Source organism: Rhopalosiphum maidis, chromosome 3 (assembly GCF_003676215.2).
Source record: "Rhopalosiphum maidis isolate BTI-1 chromosome 3, ASM367621v3, whole genome shotgun sequence".
NCBI classification, from domain to species: domain Eukaryota; kingdom Metazoa; phylum Arthropoda; class Insecta; order Hemiptera; family Aphididae; genus Rhopalosiphum; species Rhopalosiphum maidis.
Window position 1 is genome coordinate 64,595,543 of NC_040879.1, and position 21,773 is coordinate 64,617,315.

Genomic DNA, 21,773 nt, shown 5'->3' on the forward strand with positions numbered 1-21,773 from the left:
TTTTTTTTATTATAAGAATTAACTTCAGTTACTTTCCAAAATTGACTTTAGCTATTATATAACATTATAGACATTAGTTATACAGTAATAAATAACAAAAATATAGTATGTAAGTTTTAATTTTTGATGGCTAAAAATTTAAAAAAAAAAACAATTATACATAATATTATAAAAATATTTATAAATATTGGTGCCGTTAAATAAAATTATCATTATTCCTTTATACTGAATAGCGTATTCGTGGTGAATATTGAGAAAATTGTTTTCAAATACAATTTTATAATCACATATGACGTTACAATTATTGTGTAAAGTAGAAAAAAAAATACAAATACACTAAAGTAAAGTAGACGTATTCATTACAGAAAAAAGAATGTCGTAGGTAATATACAAAATTTATAACAAAACAAATATTACGTATGCCAATGTACGATCAACTTCAATGGTCGAAGTGAGTAGACAGTAGTCATTGAACGATAGTATGATGTCTTGCAGTATTTACAACTTTCTTCATTATATCATTATGAACAAGTAGATAATACATAATTATTTGTTCCCTAGGTACTTTAATTTTTTTTTAAATATTCTGTTCACTAATGACTAATAGGAAACTTCTAACATATACATACACATGACTATAGCTACATTTATTTAGCGACATTTTTATTAGTCTTAAAATGTTTTTTAAAACTATTTGATCTATATTTAGTTAATAATAGGGATAATTGATTAATTTGCCTTAAACGTTTCTTTTGAGAGCAGTAAAAAAAAAAAAAACTCCATCAGTGTCATAAGTACGTTACATTATAGTAGGTACCTACATCTCTAAATAAATAATTGAAAATTTTCAGTCAATTTCAAAATATATCGTCATTTTTTGATGTTTTTCCGAACAAGTACCACGTATTGAAAACAATTAAAAAAAAATTAACTATCGTCTATATTATAATATAAAATGTATTAATATTGTCACCACATCTACAAGTGAATTTCGCCGCTTGAAACGTCACACTGCACTTTGACTTTTTGACAAAATATCAAGTATGATAATAATTAGTACATATTGTAGGTAGGGATGGGTTTAATTTAAATGTTCTTTAACTCTGTCGACTCGAAATTGAACTTGGTTTTTTATCGAAATAAGGCGGGTCAAGATCGAACCGTTTTTACTCGAATGTTTTTTGAACCTTTCTAACGTTATGTTAGGTTCACACTTTAAATTTAATTCATAAATACATTTTAGTTTTAAATAAAATAAATAGATATACCATATTTTAACTAGTAAAAAGTTACAACATCAAGTATTAACGTTTTTGGTGTACAATTCAACGAAGGTATATAAAAATGATATTATGATATATATATAATATAAGAGTATCGGTATTTAACTCGATTTTTCGCGAACCATTTGAAACGATTGAGGTCGAAGCATTCGGTTTCAAGTATACATTTAAAGAAACTTCGAATAGCCTTTCAGAGTTCTTGATGTTCGGGATGTCCGAGAGTTCGACCAGTTAGAGAGTCCATCCCCGATTAGAGGTGCGTTCCGCCCCACCGATCCGCGCTTAGGGGTCGAACAGCTTTTTGGTGTACTCGTAGACGAGAAACAGCACGGCGGACGACGGAACGCAACGGATGAGCGTTGGCGCCAGGCCGCTGTACAGCGCGACCACGCCCTCGTTTCGGTACACGTGCAACATGCACATGGTCCAGCCGCGCGTGGGCATCGCGTCATCCAGCTGTATCCGAGACTTGACTACGTCCACCGGGAACGTGACCGTCCACAGGAGCACGCCGCCCGCAGCCCCGGCCGCTGTGGTGGCCAGCAGGCCGCAGTCGGCCCGGGTCCGGCCATCTGGTTTCAGAGCCTCCCGGACCGCCTCGTACACACCGAAAAAGCAGAAGTAACTGGGCATTTCCCGGGCCACGGTCATCTCCAGTCCGCGGAACAGACCTCCTAGGCCGCGGTGCCTCATGATGTCCTGTATGCACAAGCACAAAAACCATAATAATATATAAATACAACCGCGCACAGTATTGTTTTATTAAAACATTCAACGCGCTACTCGTATGCGCATGTCCGGATTTAACCTAGCCCCGGATACGCCACTGGGTTCATGCTGCACACACTAAAAATTAATAAAAATAGCCAGCAAATGCTAAAAATGCGAAATAAAATTGTCATTTTTGAACTATCTGTTATCACGGGAAACTAGGCAGAGCCTACGCATCTATTTGGAATACATAGTCCAAGCATCCATTTTTTTTTTTTTTTTTTTGGCGCATTTTAATGTTTTGATATAAACAAATAATGAAAAAACTCAATTTTGTCTACAACGTATTTTATAATTATTTAAACTATAGAAACAACTGATTTAGAAACATTTTTTACCTAAAAAACTTTTGTGGTAGTAGCTGGATAAATTTACTTTAGACAACTAAAAACACTTTTGATTATAAATGACTGACTTACATAATATCCATTATCCACACATACGTCTAAGTGTTAATAATATTTTTATTAAAATAACTTTACAGTTTGATTTTAATTGGAGCATGCATATTATATCTAAAAAATATCCAAAATTGTAAAACATGTATTTAAGTTTTTTAAGGAAACTTTAAATAGAAATGCACAATTAAATTAAATACAAATAAAAAACAATATATTTGTATGAAGAAAGTTTAAAATATTAATAGTTTAAACGCCTAAATTGTTGGTTAAATGTATCAAGTAGTTGATATTCTGAGTGATTGATATTAGCGAAATCTAAAGAAAGGTTTTATAAGCATATATATTGTACGAAATTAAAACTACTCATACACTTATATTATACCTATTACCTATAATGAAATTTGTTTTTTGTAAGGTATAAATGATATGATAATTATAACTATAAAATAAGTATTTTATATAATTATTATTTTTACATATAGTACTTAGGTATTAAGATATTAGAAGTCTTTTGTCTTTATTTTATTTTTTCGAGACATATTTTAGTAGTTGACTTGATGCTATTTTTGAGATGTCTAATGATTGTTAGTATTAATGTTTAAGACAGTATAGTAAAATATTAAAATATGTAAATTATATATTGTCACAATAGGGCTGTCTTGTTTAAAGTATTTCGTATATTGAATATTAAGCTTAAGGTTCAACAAACAAATATGTTAACAGTGTAAAGCATTTTTTGATTAAAATTACATCCAAAGTGAAATGGCGAAATTACTATAAATAAAACGGCACTATAACTTCGATTGAAAAATGATACGACCCTAAATTAAATAGAAAAGAAGAAACCACAATAAATCGTATATAAGTGTCGGTCGTGCAATATTGACGCACGGTTACTATTAATAGCTTAATAAGAACATCTATGTAGGTATGTGTAGTACGCGTGAACTTTACCTCGCAATTACATAATATATTATATATTACTATCCGCACAGAATTTTGAAATTATGAAGATGCTTAAGAGGAATGCTGTGGTGTCCATGGAATTTTATATCATGGTGAAAATCATGAATATAACCTTACCATAGTAAAGTTTTTAATAAAAGCCGAAATATAAAATATCTAATAATCCAGAAATTAAACGAAAAACAGAAAAAAAATGTAATAAGACATTGTGAGCTTAGAATAATAAAAAAAAAAATACATACTTTACGATTATCTGACTTTTTAAAAACAGACATTATCGAAAATTAATGACCTATATGGCTATATAGATGGGGGTTTTTTCTCTTTAATTTCCCCATGCTTTGATATTGTATTAATATGTTAATAACGGCAAGGACGCAAAAAACTCCCCCTTAATTTGTTTACGGTCAATAAAATTCACTAGAATGGTCAAATTAGCTATAGAAGCTACCCTCGGGGCTCGACTTATATCCGCTGGGATTCGATAATTTCAAATTATGAACGCTGAACGTATACCGGGGACTTAAAGTTTTAACCCTTCGGAAAAGAGACAAAGAGCAGAGTGAGAGAGAGAGGGTGGGAGGGAGGGTGGGAGAGCATTCTTAAAAAGAGTGATTACTAAAATATATTGTGTTGATTTAAATAAGCTATATAAATAAATAACCAAAAAAAAAAACACAACACACATTGAACGATAATTTTGAAAGCAAGATTAAATAATATTTCGGTTAAAATTGGTGTCGTAAACATTATCTGGGATTAAGAACTTTGAGTGATATATAGGACTAACAGCCAATGTTCTCTTGAATAATAGCGTTTTTCCTTTATAAGTCCTTTTTTTTTTTTAAAACCCGTATGGCATATTTTAAAAGTAAATATTTTTCTCAATAGTACCTATTACATTGGTAGCGTACAAAGTATTTTATAGTGAGTTCACAAATATTTCTAATTTATCCAAGTTATTTTAAAATTAAATAAGTACCATTGTGATAATAATAAGTACACTTTTACATTCATCAATATTATAATTATTACTGGAATATAATTTGTGTCTATTTTTTGACACGCTTCATTTTACTTGTCAAAAAATTATATAATTATCTACATGCCATTAATTACTTAAAACTATATTTTTAAAAATAATCAACTTAATTTCCAAAATGTGTTCTAAAGAAGGGTGGTTCAACAAAAACAAAGTAATCGATTCATAAAAAAAAATATTTAAACTAATCGTATCATGCTGTTTACATAATATATTTAAAATTTGTTTCAATGAGAGATTTTTAGCAAATTATTATTAAAAAAAAAAAAAAATAAAAAAAAAAAATAAATAAAGCTCTTATTATGTATGAATGTATGTTACCTAATATCGATGAGTTAGTGCACACTAGTTATAAGTACGTTTTTTTCAAAATATACTTTTTGATACGAACATTTATTTAGCCCCGCTTCTTTATTTTTTAATTTATGGCTAAACCGGTATCGCACAAATTCACTCTAATTGTGCATTAATGTTTGACCGAAAAAAAAATTTTTAATTTAAAAAAGGGGAGCTGGTGTAATGTTTGTCTTTTTGATACTAATAGATAGGAAAAATTATTTTTGATTTTTATACAATTTCTCTGTATTCTAAAACTAGTAATTTCATATTACTATTTACTGTTTTCACTTATCATAAATTGCAGTTGGCCGTATTTATGTTTACCCTAATATAATATTAAGTCCTTAATTTTTGTTCTTCAACATTTATTTTATTGCTCACTTATTATATGTCCGGATTTAACATACATTTGTTTTTATTTCCTAATTTAATGATTGCTTATATGTTATAAGTCTGGACATATTATATGAGTGCAATTGAAATATTTCAGATGTAGGACTTATTTTATTTGACTATAAACATTAACTGTAAATAAGTGGATAAATAAGTTATAATGATTTGTGTTTGATTACAAACAAATGCAGTGATATTATTTTGTTTTCAATTATCCTCGTATTTTGATAAAATAACGAGTATTATTACTCTTATGATGTCTTGGCTTGTAATATTAATATAATATTATGATATAAATAAAGATCATCAAGAAATGTTATCAAACTAATCAACTGAGCATTATATTTTATAAATAAATGTTTATGTTTCAATTTTTCAAGTATAGAAAAATTTTATTTTTATTTTATTTGAATACATTGAATAGTTTTTGTCAATCAATTGTGTCTTTGTATTTTTATTAAAGATTTATAAAAAAAACTATAATAATATATTTGGAATGTAATTTTTATAAGTCAATGTCTATCCAAATTTATTATGTCACATAATTATAAGTCCATGTAGTTTTTAAAAATGTCATTAAAATAAATAAATAAATGTTACATGAATTCAACTGACATATTAAAAGGAAACTACATATATTTTTAAGTTAATTTCAATTTAGAAAAAACGAATTAATTAAAAATTACCTAAGTTATAATGTGAATGAAAAAAAGTTAAAATTTAAAATAGTTCAATTGCACAATTTTAATTTTGTAACTTATAACTAATAAACACTAAGCTATCGATATAATAGTACCTAATACACATTAATAATATATTATTATTTTTTAAATTAATTAGACCTCTTTTCAAACCAGACTGAAATGTTAATAACTTTCTTGTATAGTTACTTAATATTATAGATTCACTAAACGTTTAAAAATAATGTTAATGATTTATTAAAATTTAATTTTTTTTTTTTTATATGAAATAACATGCTACTATTTGTCTATGTATATTTCAATTACACATTGGTGTATACCACGTACACATATATACACATTATTATACAATATTTAATACTTATTATTTTCACGAATTATATTAAAGATATTTATTTTGTACGAAATGTTTGATTTCAATTTTTGCGTGCAATTAAAAAAAAATCAAAATCAAAATTAAATTATATAACGTTAATAGATATTAAATATAGTTGAATTGTTCTTTTATGTAATCAAGAAAACTTCTAGGAATTTTTGCTCACAAATCTTTCATGTGATCACATAAGAGGATGTTATACCCGCATGACGTCCTGTCTCTGTCTCACATACATACAATATGGACAATTTTCGTTCAGCAGAATTCATTTTTTGATGTTAGCTTTAATATTAGAATAATTTTCCCTATTATCAAATTTAAAGATAAGATTTTTATCTGAGGCCCCACGTAGCTTTTTATTGATATTATAATTATAATGTGAGTTGTAGACATTTTAAAGTTGTAATATTTTACATAGCTATAAATAACTCACTTTAAAATGATAATATCAATAAAAATATATGACATATCTTGGATAATATTCTTTCCTTTAGATTTGATAAGAGGTAAATTCACTTTAATATTATAGTTATCATCACAATATTCGTTCTGCTGAGCTGACATTAGCTATAATTTATGTTAGTAAGACAGAGACAACACATACCCGCGTATGACGTGCTCTTAATATTTGTAAATCGCTTTAGGAATCCGCGTTCTACTTACTAGGAAAAGTCTTTAAATGTAATTATTATCATTAGTTTCAAACTTATATTAAAAACACAACTCGACTGTCTCGAAGAGTGCTTAACATTCAAACACTCAGTCTTGTTGACTGTCCATTTTTTTCTGTTATTTGTTTTGCTTTTTTTCATCATCATTTTTTCATTCTAAACAATGTACTTTTTGATATAAATTATTAAATTCATCACATTGTTTCTATAATTTTAATGATAATATTTCCAAGTGAATAAAATAGAGGTATTATTTCTCTATTTTATTCACTTGAATGATTCATTATTAATATGTACCTTTCAGAAGTCAAGTTTAAATATATGTATTGTTTTATACATAGTATAATCACACAAAAATTGATTTTGGCGATCGTTTGAATAAAAATGAACGTACGTACATACTCGTATTACCAATGCCTCTTAATATGATGTTCATAATAATATCTATTTCATATTATAATATTTTATTGTTTCATACTATATAAAAATAAAACATTTTTAAAGCTTCAAGCCTTAAGACTAATGTAATATTACTATTACAAACACAATTGTTTAAAATCAGTAGATTTAAAAAATATATTAAAATATTTATTTAAATAAATTTACTAGTACCTATTGTTTTTAAAAACTAATCCATATGGTTTTTCCGAAAAGGAGTTACATTCATTTTTTTAAATAGTCTGTTGGGCTATTTCCGTTAATATAATAACTGACATTGTATTCATAGAAAAATCGTACAATTTTTGTAATTATAGGCATTATTTAATATAGGTGGTGTATCTAACTTGCGTAAAACTCGTTTCAAGATGTATTAAATCATTGTTACTTTATTATTAAAACAGACCATGACAAATTTGATACGAATCAATATTCAATACTTACAGTTTAATGTGAATTTGTATATATTTCAACGATTCAAAAGTAATACCTATGATTAAATACAAATATCTGACGGCTGAACAATTGCACTATCACACTGTTTAGTTATTCATTTCAAAAACCTTTGATGTACAGTAGTAGATCTCAGGGGAATTGTTAAACTTGTCTCTCAGTTGAAGTCTATTATTACTTAAATGGATCAAGTCAAGCTTTTGTTTCAGTGTGCGGCAGATCGCAGATACATATACAGTACATTAAACTATGCATTTTTAATTCCCATGTTTAATCCAAAGTCCGCAATAAAAATTAAATAGTCTTTGTTATTAGTACATTTTCCATATCTGTATTTCACTTATAGTTCATTGGTTGTTATAATTATTATTTTACTTACAATATGCAATTAATATTATAATTTATACATTAATTTATAAAAAAAAACCAGTTATGGGTGTTATGATAACTTCATTCATATATTAGTTGTAAAATATTAATTCGTGTAATTTTTATTTAGCACACAAATTAAAAATAAGTATACAGTAAAGTGATACGGATAAATTTTTATAAATACAATTTCTATTCAGATTTGCGATTAAAAAAAGAATAAATAATTATATACAATTTCAGATAACCCTGCTTTTACATACTAGAAACTAGACCCATCATAAGTCGCACAAACTGCATGGTAGGGAATTGAATAGGTCTACAAAGATAACATGTTAGTAAATACTAAATATTCATAAGATAAAAAAGTATTTAACACTACTGTAGTTGATTCACTAAAAATTACATAGCTATTTGCGAAAAACTTGTTAAATCCTTATTCTGTTGTAAAGTTATTAAAATATTAACAGTTTGTATAACATTTAAAGTCTTTAATAACCAGATTACTTATATAATCTCATTAGAATTAAAACTATCCATGCGCATAATATGGTAATTTTATTAAAAAATTGTACAAAAAAACATTTAGTCATTTAGGTGATTTTCTACAAGCACATAAGTTTAAACAACAAAGCATTATAATAATACGATTTTCGATGAAATCTGTGCGTAGTAACTAATAAGCTTATAAATGTACGATACACACGTTTAAAAATTTGAACATAATATTTAAATGTACGAATTACTTTTTATAAACTACAACTGATCTAACCTAGGGTGACCATAAAAATAAAATAAAAATACGGGACACTTTAGTCACTCAACTAAAAAAAAAAAGGAAATTCTAATTTTAACTAAATATATTAATATAAAAAAAAACAAATTAAATGTATGCTGTATAATAGTTTTTAAATACAAATAAAATATTAATAAGTATAATATGTATATTTCCTTACATATTTGTTGCATGGCGAAAGGAGCTAACACATTTAAAACAATCGATTCAGCCTTAGTTCTCGCACATGTAAATTTTTTATTATACATTTGTTTTAAAAGAGATGATGTGCAGTCCATTGATCGAAATGAGTGATTTGTGTATCACGGTATGAAATGCGAATATCCCTTCTTGTGCTGCAGTACGTCTACTTTCGTCAGTGGACCCACTCGGATCATTTTTTTAAAAAAAAGAAGTTACCTTTTCGTGTTTTGATGCAGCTGATAATGCTAGTAAATGTTTTTTTACTTTTGTAACATGTTGTGTTATGTCTGAACGTCCACTATGTTCTATAGAAAACACTGACTTACATATGGTACAAAATATTTTTCCTACTTCGTCAGCATCTTGTAAAAAAGGAAATTCTAATTTTAATTGTGGAGTAAAAACGCACCGTCTTTTGGGCATTTTAAAAAACAAATTAGGTATTATGGTGCACTGAATTTTAAATAAGCTTAATAAACTACACGCGACACGTCACTACGTCACTACGACTACGACTACACTGTGCATGTCATCGTGAACTCGACACTCACGTATAAATATTTATAACAAATTATATTTATAATTTTACATAGATATTATAAAATAAAAATAGACATTATATTTGACAACAAGCTGGTTGTGGCGGATGGAATTGTACTTATTTAGTAGACTACGTCACACATCAATATAATAATATTAATAACATTTCGTACGTTATCGTTATATCATTAGTATTTATAATCGTCGGTTTAACGTTGTCGATAATGATGTGACATTATTAGTTCTCTATTTTCAACTCGCAGCAATTATAATAATTTATTGTTAAGACAAGAATCTAAAAATAATTCTGATAAGTATAGATTAGATGTTCAATTGAATACTGTGATACAAAAATATCGTAGAATAAAAAAACAAATAACTATAAAATTATAAATTAACAATGAAGAGAAAAACGGGAATAATACGGGACCTACTTGAAAATACGGGACAAAATGCGTCCCGTATAACTTTTGTCGGGACAACGGGACACAAAGTGGAAAAACGGGACAATCCCGTATAATACGGGACGTATGGTCACCCTAATCTAACCTAACCTAAACATTATTTTTAAAATGCATATAAATATGCGTTAGTTTTCTACTTGACATATTTTATACTCGAAACACATCAATGTTGTAGGAATGTCATAAACAAAATTTGTTTAGAGAAAAAAGGGCTATGTGTAGTACAAACTACATCATGAAAATAATAGGAATAAATTACGGTGGGCGCACACTGTTTGCATTTTCATATAATATATTACGCAGGCTTATTACGCACATTTGTGAAACCTGTTTGCACACTGCCTTTAAAAGATTCAAGACACATTTGTCCATACAAATTTTTTTGTGTTTATTCGTGAGTAAACCGGTTTCCTCAATTATTGTCAAGTAAAAGTACATAGACGTTGTACAGTCAAGTTGACTTATATATATTACAGTAAAAACATTAGATTTTTATGTACAATATTTTCAAGTCTACGTATTCTATATGATACAAAAATGAAATAAGCAAATTTTATGTTCTCAATAGAGATGCGTTTATGGTTGGTTTATAATTCAAGCACGCCAATCATACTTTAAGTAAGTTAGTAGAGAAATTAAGTAGTTTGTTAGCTATTGGTTAGTTTTAAATATAATACTGTGAATTATTATGATAATATATGGTGGATAACAATATAAACGTTGTCTATATGTGATATGGTGTATTAGTAGTGACAGATTAATACTAAACGGGGTAATATAAGAGGTTATTATGTTAATAATATTAGAAAATACGTTTAGTTGTATCGAATACAATTTAACGTCTATTGAAATAATATTTCAATATAATTTATTTTATTTTACCAATGGCTTGGTAGCAATACACAGAGCAAGCGATGGAACGAGACTACTTCGCACACGAATGTGTCGCAGGCCGAAGGATTACATTATTATAATAATAAAACATTTCGTTAAGTAATCATAATGTAGTTAGTCCTACTTGTATGGTGAAACTCCGTGATAGTACAGAATAAACGTAAGATAACACATGTGTCTAGCCGTATATGATATATACATATTATACATTATAATAATATACAATATAAATAATAAATATGCATATAAATATAAATACTGTAATGGCGTAAAAATTATTTTTATTATTGTATTTTTGAATAGCGTCCGATCATTAAACATGTGAAAAGATTTCATTCGAGAACAGGCGACCAACAAATCTTGAAGGAAATAATCTTTTCGGTGTCTATGATATATTTTGTTTTGTGCCTTATAATGTATACTATTATATAGTTAAATGTTATTATTGGAATTTCCATTAGTAGGTCGTACATATCCAGTTAAATCCAACATTTGATATCAATAATAATCAAATAGAAATCCAAGGAGAGAGTGAAGCTAGGACCCTGAATCTAATCTATTTGCGTCACTGTGTAAGAAATCTTTTTAAGTACATAAAGTTTTGATTAGGTAAAAAAAAAAATGCCGGTAAAAAGGGTTCTAAATTTTTTTTTTTTATTTTCTTTAGTAGGTGTTAATAGCGTCATATTTATGTTTATATAATTTATTCAGTATAAGTTTGTAGTTCACTATATCGAGTTCAATAATGTTTTAAACAAATAGTAATACTCGAAACAGCTAATTTATTTATATTTTCGTTAATGACAAAACATAAATGTTTACTTTATTAAATGTTGTTACTTAATTTTATAAACTGAAATTAAAACACCCGTATATATATATAACATTACAGGTTGAATCAACAAAGTATTTTTTAGTTATACAAATATTATACTTTGTTAATTTTAAATATAAATATACCTTTATGTTTCATAATACTTTAACGTAACTGATTATTTTTTATATATAAAGTTTATTGTGTAAACTGAAGTTCCTAGTTATATCTTTAATTGTATTTTGTACTAAATGCTATATAATATTGAGTTCTATTGTCTACTATATCGTTAACTTTTAAACTCTAATATAACTATAAACAAGCCCAGATGTTTGAACTTTTGATTACTTTTATGGAATGTATAATTTAATTTTTTTCTCAATCCAGACATGAGTTTTTAAGGCCATTTTCATAGGAGTCTTAAATCATTAACACTGGGTTGTTAAAAATATAACTTATCAGTCATAATATTTTACTAACAAAGCTAATAGATTCAAAATATCAGTCATTAAATATTTTCTGTGGATGGCCAACTATATGCAACTTTTGTCTATGATTATCTTAGTATTGTAATTTATAACAATTTTAGTTTTAAAAACCCAAGTAAAATTTAATATTTATTAATTTTTAAAAATAATAAAGATTCATTGTATAGTTAATTGTAATAGTAAAAATGTGTATCATACATTTTCCTTATATTTTTTAAATGAAATTCGTTGGCCAAGTATATTACACTTATATATTCAATAACAAAACGTTATATTAAAATAATAATAACATTATAGAACGTTATACTGAAATATACCAAACGTTCTTATGTATACGTACTATAATAATACGTTATCTATGTAATGTATGATTTTACGTTGATATTCATTTTCAAATTGCATTGATAAATTTTGTTTTAACACTGAACATTACATAATATATTATTTAGTTAATGATAGTCATATGGTAAGTACATGGTTTGTGGTAGCAGGAACCTACATCAAAAGATAACATTATTATTGTTTGCAGGATGAAAATAATTACTTATCTATGATCAAAATATCGAGAGGATTAGGTATACGTTACCATCCGAAACGTAAAGCCAAATTCCCATTTGTGTCTGATAATTAATTAATGTACATTTTATGGGTAATATTATACTGAAAGGGTTGTTGCCTGTTGGCAAATATTGTCAAATTGACCTGGCTTCGATTCCAGTGAAGACTCAGAATGGATTAAATTATATTATTGTGCGAGAAATTATAGGTGGGTACTGGGTATGTGTATTAAAATTATCAAAGCTCAAAGCAGTCAAAGTCCGTTAGACAATGACATTGTATACGGGCCAACAATAATTTTTATCCTACAATTTTCGATGTAAATGTTATACAAACTATGATATAAAAAAAATATGTTTATTTTTACTTAAAAATCTAGTCACTAATCACTCTGTGTATTTCAAACTGTACTAATTTTTTTTTATTTTAATTTAAAAATAAAAAGTACTAGAAAAAACCCGATAAGGCTTTCCTCCAATTAAATTGTATGAGACAATATTGTTGTAATATTATAATAATATATATCCGAAAAAAATGATAAATTCATGTAAACGGTTTTAGAAACGATCTTGGGTAAGCTTAGTATACCTACTGAAATAAATATGTTGTTCTTGAAATTTAAATAAAATATAATATTTAAACAGATAAATTATCTATAATATGTCTCGTATACTCTCTTGTTTAATATATCTTTTGTACAAGGTCCGTAACAAATTTTCGTTCAGAAGCTCACATTTATTTTTATGATCTATAAACTTGGAGGTACCCAGCAATATTATCTGTGTTGTCGTATCGATATTTTTTTCTATATTTTAATTTTGAATTAAGTGTGCAATGTAATAAGTACTATTTTAAAATGCCCGTAATTTATTTCAAATTTGAAATATTGAAAAAAGACAACCGATAAAATACCTAGATAATATTGTTCCCTTTAATGTGTCAATTCAATATTTTATAATTAAACTATAACAAAACTAAATGTGAAACTGCTGAACGTAATAATTTGCTATGTTATAAATTTCACAAGATGGAGACAACAAATGTGGATGTAGCATTCTCTTAAGTCGAATACCTATAGAATATTTGCAGTTTATATAAACAAGTAATATTTAACTACTCTCACGCATTTGAGATTCATGAGCCTCACCGGTGTTTGTGTAAAATAATAGGAACGAATCTTATAATAAACTCATAAACTGAGCCAATTATACCCGTTTAAGTAGTATGAAAAACGTTAATTTATTTCAAAATGCATACTGTTTAAAATAAATACTATGCTCTAAAATATTTAACGAAGTTTTATGGAAAACTATAAAAGGTTAAGTAAACTAAGTAAAATAAATCACAATTTATGTACGATTATTTATGTAGACACAGTAAATATTATATTACTTACACATTTTATAATTCCTTATTATAACGATTATTATTAAAGTCAGAAGTGAAATTATATGTTGAATACTAGATTTTGAATTATTTAATTGTCATGAATACAAGACTTGAAAAGATTTTACAAACACACCCATGACGAAAAAAGTAGTAATAACTTACGAATAAATATCTAACTATTGCAATGTGGTGTATACCTATATTTTATAGTTTCGTAAAAAATGTATGTTTAAGTGTGTGATTGTTAATAATTTCGATTTACTAGCAACGATCAACTAATAAATAGTTATTAATAGTTTGTATATTTTTGTATTACATAATTATATAATTATGGTTATTAATAATAATTATTTATTTGTTACATATTAGGTGGTTAAAAAAAAATCTTTCAACTTTTAATTTTTGAAACGGTTCTAGTATTAACGTTTCAAAATTTAGTATTATGTAACCATCATAGTATTATAATATTTAATAGTTTATATTATATTATTATAAGTATGTACGGTAGTCAAACTATTGATTATGTGTAATATATAGTATAATACTCGATAATCATATGCATGACATATATTTACATAAATGTAAATATTTATCTATTCCACTCATCGTATGTATCTAGTTTAAGAAGTAGATACAATGTATAGTTGATACATGTAACAACAATGTTTTAAAATAATATTACAACTAACTTTAACTGGGTACAGTAACACTTAAAATATAAGATGCTAATAAAATTGAATTTAATACATTGATAAAGAAAAGATGATAATAAATACCTAATCCTTATATGCTTAGTGATATATTTTTCAAATAGATGTTTATTTGTTAATCAGTAATCACAGCAGAATAAAAATAATAGTTTAAAAATTAACAATAATCAGTAATGTGTATTAATTAATATCTTTTAAAGTTACTAAAATAAATATTTTTGCTCCAATATAAGAATAAAAAATATAGGTACCTATATAATAATAATATTACAGTTACATGCAAAGACTATTATGAAATATAAAGGATAGATAAAAAATGTTGGAGTGCGCGTTTAAATATATATGTATTTATATTTATTTTTTTTCGATGACAGTTTTATTTATATTTATAAAATTACAATTTACAATACAAAATTGAAAATTGAGATTATTTTTTCTTTATAAACTTACCTAAATATACCTAATATTATATAGTTATAGCTATAATTCGTTTAAACATATCACATGATTAATTAAACTGTTCGTATTACTTTTGAATGTAATGGAATGTAATTGTATATAGAGTGGTATTAATGATTTTAAACTAAATTTATTTTTAGCTTAATGATTTTAATTTGAATTAAAAATAAAGGATTGTACAACATACACATAAATATGATTAAATTTAGGAACATTAAAACTACAACTGTGTATTATAGTATTGTGTATACATATTATAAGCACAATACCTATAATACCTTTTAAACTTGTCGCAGGTTTTTAGAGAAATATTCACTTTATTAAATTAAAATTAATTAAAACAGTGTTTTAACATAAAAATTTAATGCGTTGTTTATGATTTTTGTTGTAGTTGGTAAAAGAAAATATAAAAACTACAATAATTGAATAGATTCACCGAGTGGTATATCAATGTTGCAACATCAATGTAGTGAAACTGGGCTATTCGATATTTATCAGTCTTGTAGTTTAAATTGGTCTTTATAATCAATTTATACATAGAAATATTTTATATATCATTAGTTTTGTATTTGAAATTGAAAAACAAGCATTTTATTATTTTTTTATGAATGAACAATAATGAGAAAATAGTTATCATATCTGTATATTATGTCGTCGACCGTCGTACACATTGTAAGTTACCATCAAAATAGTTGAATATCAATCGTATGAGTAATTCATATTTCCCATCTACATTCAAGCATCAAATAATATTTTCAATATTATTTATAATAAACGTTTACTATAGGAGAAATTAATGTATTAATAAAAAAAAATATATTTTTTTATTAAAGTCTATCTCAATACGGGACTTATTGATGAAGTAGGTAGGACCTAGATTCAACTATGAAATTAATAACATCATAATTATATTTTTTAAATTATATCAAAGTACTATCACACTGTTATGTTAAATTGTGAATATCATGAGAATTAATTGACTAGAAGATAATTAATTCCTAATTTTCGTCTAATGATAATCTCTTAAAATAATCCTTTGTATTTGGTTTAAACTTTATGGTCAAAATTTCTCAACCAACGATAGTTTTCCTTGTGGCTATGGCGATTACATTATGTCTAGGTAAACGTTTCAGTGAACGGGGAAAAAGCTGTTATATATGATTATAATGCAGTGGATCTGAAAATATTTTCGTTGAAACAATAAGAAAACAATAAGACCCATTTTTATAAAAACCACATGAAAACTCTATGCAACTACCTTTGTACATATAGTGATAGTTTTATAGAACAGAGTTACTTTTGAAAAATTATTCTTATGTTTTTCTCAGTAGTCAACCTTGTCATAAATCTTATCATAATTCACTGTCTCATAGTGTTTTCCGGTGAACTTTTTTCTTTTTCAACTACACGCATATGGGTTTTAAGATAAAGTGGCAACCGTGCCAAGTGTGTAAAAACAACTTCCGATTTAGGACAGATGTTCTAGTTGTCTTCTTCCTATCATAATCACTAAACTATTCATGAAAAATTCTAAAACGTTATAATACATAATATCTTTGCGTAACTTATATGAATATGTAGACTTAAAAAAGAGATGTGCATGTGGGTATTGCTCTACTATACCGTAAGTGTCTTTGTAATAGATTTGTTAAACTTGAGTTTAATTGTGTAATTTATTACGAAAAACGATTCTGGGCGGAAACTTCTTGATATGTCTATTGATATTGTAATTAAAGTAATGAACTACGGTAGGTTGATTTAACTTTTTCAAAAACGTCAGATTATTAGTATTTAATTATTACTATAACATAATATACTTCTTAATTATGCCATATTGTATGATTGTTATTAAATTTTAAGTCAATATTACGTTAAACTGGGTGATTGTTAACTTCTCTAGAATACCAGTTAGATAAAAAGGTAATTCAAATTCCCGTACAAATATATATAGGTATAATAAATACTGTCATCAGTCATGTTCATAAATACTGAGTAGAACGTTTTTCTTTATCTGTAGTCTTGTTTTTAGAAAAACATTGTAATTTATGACTTTATGAGTATATCGAAGTATATCAATGTGTAAGTATTTTTATAGTTGTAGCTAAATTAGGTTACAAATTCGAGTGATGTAAAGTCCTATTTTCACATACTCAGAATAAAATACTCCAAGTGACTATTGTGCTTTTTGAGCTTTTTCTCAATCTAATAGTGGTTGTTCGGCTGCAAACAATTTTATTTGAACGATGCACTTCAGCTCACTTGCTGCTAATATACCGTGATAATCGGCATTCAGAAAGCAGTCAACCCGATAAATGAAGCCAAAACTTAAATGTTGTAGAGAGTTTTTTTAAACAATGCCTTCGTGGAAATGTATCATAAGATATACCTAACCATTCAAGAATATTGGGCAAATCATATATTTATTTTCAACCAGACAGGTACGTAAATAAATTAATCCAGTTTTAAACATTGTTACTTATCAACGACCAAAAACCGTTTATTGTGTAGTGAGGAGACGAGACGATTCATAAAACCTATACAAGAATCATCTCGTTAGCGATTGGAATTACTGAACTTCGGTTCCCAATCGGGTTTAGACACGTTATCAGCGATTATCCCGATCTTATATCATTATTGTCAGACCCGTAGTAGTAAATGGTACGGTTCTCGATTGACATCGATTCCCCGTCCTTCGGTCGGAATAATTGGGATGGAATCATTGTATTTTTCGTGTAAATCCTCACCGACATAATAAAAGTAAATATCATTTTAACGAGATATAAGCAAAGCAATTATTATAAAAATAAAAAAAAAAAATCCATAAAATATTAAAATATCTAATTGACCCACCTCATGATAAAAGTTAGAATTATTTTACATGAAAAAACACAAAATATATTTAAGTCATAATAAATAATATTATATTGCAGATTTAGGGTTTATTTTCGGTCAATTATTATGTGACAAAAAACTGGTGTTGGAAAAGTGGGTGTGCAGAGTGTGTACAGTGTGTACACGCACTGTGATTCGAACATGCCTAGTTCCTGGGCCCTAACACCCTCTTGTCCTTTTGTTATTTTTTTTTTTAAATATGTTTTATTATTCGAAACTATTCTAAGGCTATTGAATGTATCAACGCATCATAGTTTTTATAAATTATTTAAATAAAAAAAAATGATAAATAAATTAATATATAATTGGCATTAAACACTAAAAAAATGACGATTCAATCAAATTTTATAAAAATAATAACCTTTTAAGTTTTATAATTTTGTTTATATATCATATTGTACACTGTATTTATTATCATTTCTAAATATTTCATTGTTTTTTTTCTGTCATATACTACCACGTCAACCACGTATATGAAATCGATATGCCGTGAAATTTATTTTAAATCAGCGAGTCAATAAACCACATTTAAAATATTTAATAATTCAATGTACATATATTTTTTTTATTGTACTGGAGAGATTGTATTACAAATCCGCTGTAAATTGGTTTTATACCTATGACATCAACTCTTTGTGTTTCGAATCATCTGATATCATTCTCAAATTATTATTGTACTATATTTCTGGTTCACCGATACACATTTTTTAGGTTAATTAAATCAAAATCGTAATAATAAGTCTGAATTTTTTTCTATTATTTCTAAAAACGATTGCACCCGTGTCCGGGTGAGATGAATCAAACGGCAAGTCAAATATACAATTATACGGACGCAAATGAGCACCAAATCAAAAATATAAACGTACCGAAAGATCGCAGGACACACCATTTTAAAATCGTAAAATTTTTAAGACCACATCACACACTCGGGAGACGCTCATATCTAACCGATATCGTATCATCCTTTCCCCCTCCCCACAGCTAATAAAACACTGAAATGCGCATTTACCTTGGTGACGCGGTACACGGAACCTCGGAACCGCTGGCCGCGGGATTCGGCCAGCTCGCGGCCCGCCTGCAGCTTAATCTTGACCAGCTCGGCGGGGCACAAGACCACCGACGAGAACACGGACGCCGCGCAGCCGGCCACCGCGTTGCTGAACGCGTCCATCTGCTTGGCGTCCCGGGCCCCGGTGACCGCGGCCACTGCGCGCTGGCACAGGCCGTAGCTAGCGAACAGCACCGAGTTCTCGGCCACCCCGGCCACCATGGCCGGCGACGAGCCGGCGTACAGGCCCCGCACACCGGACTTCCGGTACGTGTGCACCAGACATTGGGCGGGCCCGGTGTACAGCCCCCGGAACGTCTGCAGCTTGGTCTTGACCGTGTCCAGCGGTTGGCCGACCAGCACGACGGCCACGCCGGCCAGCGAACCGGCCAACAGGTCGGACAGGCTGCTGCCGACGTCACCGCCGTCGGCGGGCGGTCCCGTCGCCGCGTCGCTGCCAGTGTTCATGGCCGGAACCGACGAGACGGCGGCGTTGATTATCGCAATGAGTGACGATCGCCGCCTGGAAACGCGCGTACGCACCCGCGGGGTCGGCGGAACGTTTTGGGTCGTCGGTCCGATCGAACTCCTTCGACTCGTGTCGAGCGTGTCGTTGCAAATGTCACCGCGACGACCCGATCGCCGGTATTTCAATACGATCGCGTGCACACAGTGTGGTTATTTTTTCTAATGCACGTAAACCACACACACATGCGCGCCAGAGATTAGATAGCGCAAAACGGTGATCCGAACTCTCGACTCCGCCAAATCAACTTCAATGTTGTTGTTGTTGCTGTTGTTGTTGTGGTTGTTGTTGTACCATCGTCATTATTATTATTTATGATGTCCTACCGGTTGCGACATATTATAACATATCGTTATCGACTATATAGGTAGTGCACCAGTGCCACCGAAACAATAACAGGTATATTAGACGCGTGAAAACGAAATTATATTTTGTTGGTATATAATATATATATATATAATTAGATAAAAATTATTCATGTCATTACAGTGTATATTATTTGAGACATACTAAAACCGTATTTTAATAATATAATGATTTAATAATTATATAAAACTTACAGAAACATTTGTTTGGGATGGTCAAATTGCTTATTTTAACTAAATTTAAAAAAGGTCGAATTGCAACGAGTTAAAAAATTATATTGATCAAACTGCACTCGGGTAAAAACGGGTAATGATTGAATTACTTTAGTAACTAATTAGCAAATAGTTATATTAAAAAAATAAATATAACTAATATTAACAAATATTTCTAACGAGGCACTCTTAATATTTTGGCTTCGGATATGATCTGAGCAAAAGGACAACAAACACTTTTAAGTCCTTCGACGCATAGTTTGCTAAACCATTTTCATATTGGAACATTTTGAAACACAATTAGAAATAATATTTATACTTATAGTTCAATACAGAATACTGATTTGAGAGTTTCAATTACAAGGTACCAAAAAATATGAACGAAATTTAAAATAAATTGACTTGTATGCTGAAAAATCAGTTTGTTAAAGTTTTTGAATTCAGTTTTTTATGATAACTACAAAAAATAATTGGCAAATTAAAAAAAAACATGTCACATTTATAAGATACATATATATTATATATATATAAAATTATTAATTATACCAATGATTAAAATTATGTTCAATCCTAATAAGGCTGTAAGTGGGAACGGAAATAATTGTTTTCAAAAACATTTCATCTCCTCAAAACTAAATGCATGATATTTTTTTTAAAACACCTTTTTTGAACCCAAGTGCAATTCGACTATATCAATATTTTTTCTAGTTTAAAAATGTTAAGACTTGGTTAGTTTTTTTACCTAATTCCTGGTAACTTCTACTTCTATTCCAAAATTACATTGTTAATGCTGTTAATTTTTCGTTGTATATTTATGAGTTTATGACGTTAATATTTCTTCAACAGTTTTTAATACAGAATAAAATTTTTTCTCGCTTGAATTAGAATATATAAAAAGACAATTTCATCAACATAAGGAATGTATGGTTTAGGAATGAATTATAGAAATATTTTCATACATTATTGTTTCGTTAGAAAAATATTATTAAATTATAAGCTTTCCTCACTAAATTCTTTTTTCAAGTTCTATGTATAAATATTCACTAGCTAGCTCGGAGTTCCAATTTTGTTTTATGTATATCAAATGATTTTATATTTTTAAGTTGTTATTCCTGTATATATAAAAATGCTTATTATAAGAATAAATTTGTCATTCTTAATTGTATCCATATTCTACGTTTAATTTTAGTTTCCTATAAGAAATAAATGTTGGTTGAAAATTAAACTTTGT

The 21,773-nt window shown here is 28.0% G+C and overlaps 1 protein-coding gene across 1 annotated transcript; it reads right to left on the minus strand.

Annotated features, from left to right (window-relative positions):
* Window positions 1-1,175: 1,175 nt before the first annotated feature.
* Window positions 1,176-20,106, minus strand: LOC113557277 (mitochondrial ornithine transporter 1-like). Its single transcript, XM_026962716.1, has 2 exons — window positions 19,400-20,106; window positions 1,176-1,982 (listed from the first exon to the last, which is right to left on the minus strand). Exons 1-2 carry the CDS (start codon window positions 19,904-19,906, stop codon window positions 1,566-1,568), a joined length of 924 nt encoding a protein of 307 aa, XP_026818517.1. The 5' UTR covers window positions 19,907-20,106; the 3' UTR covers window positions 1,176-1,565.
* Window positions 20,107-21,773: the final 1,667 nt, after the last annotated feature.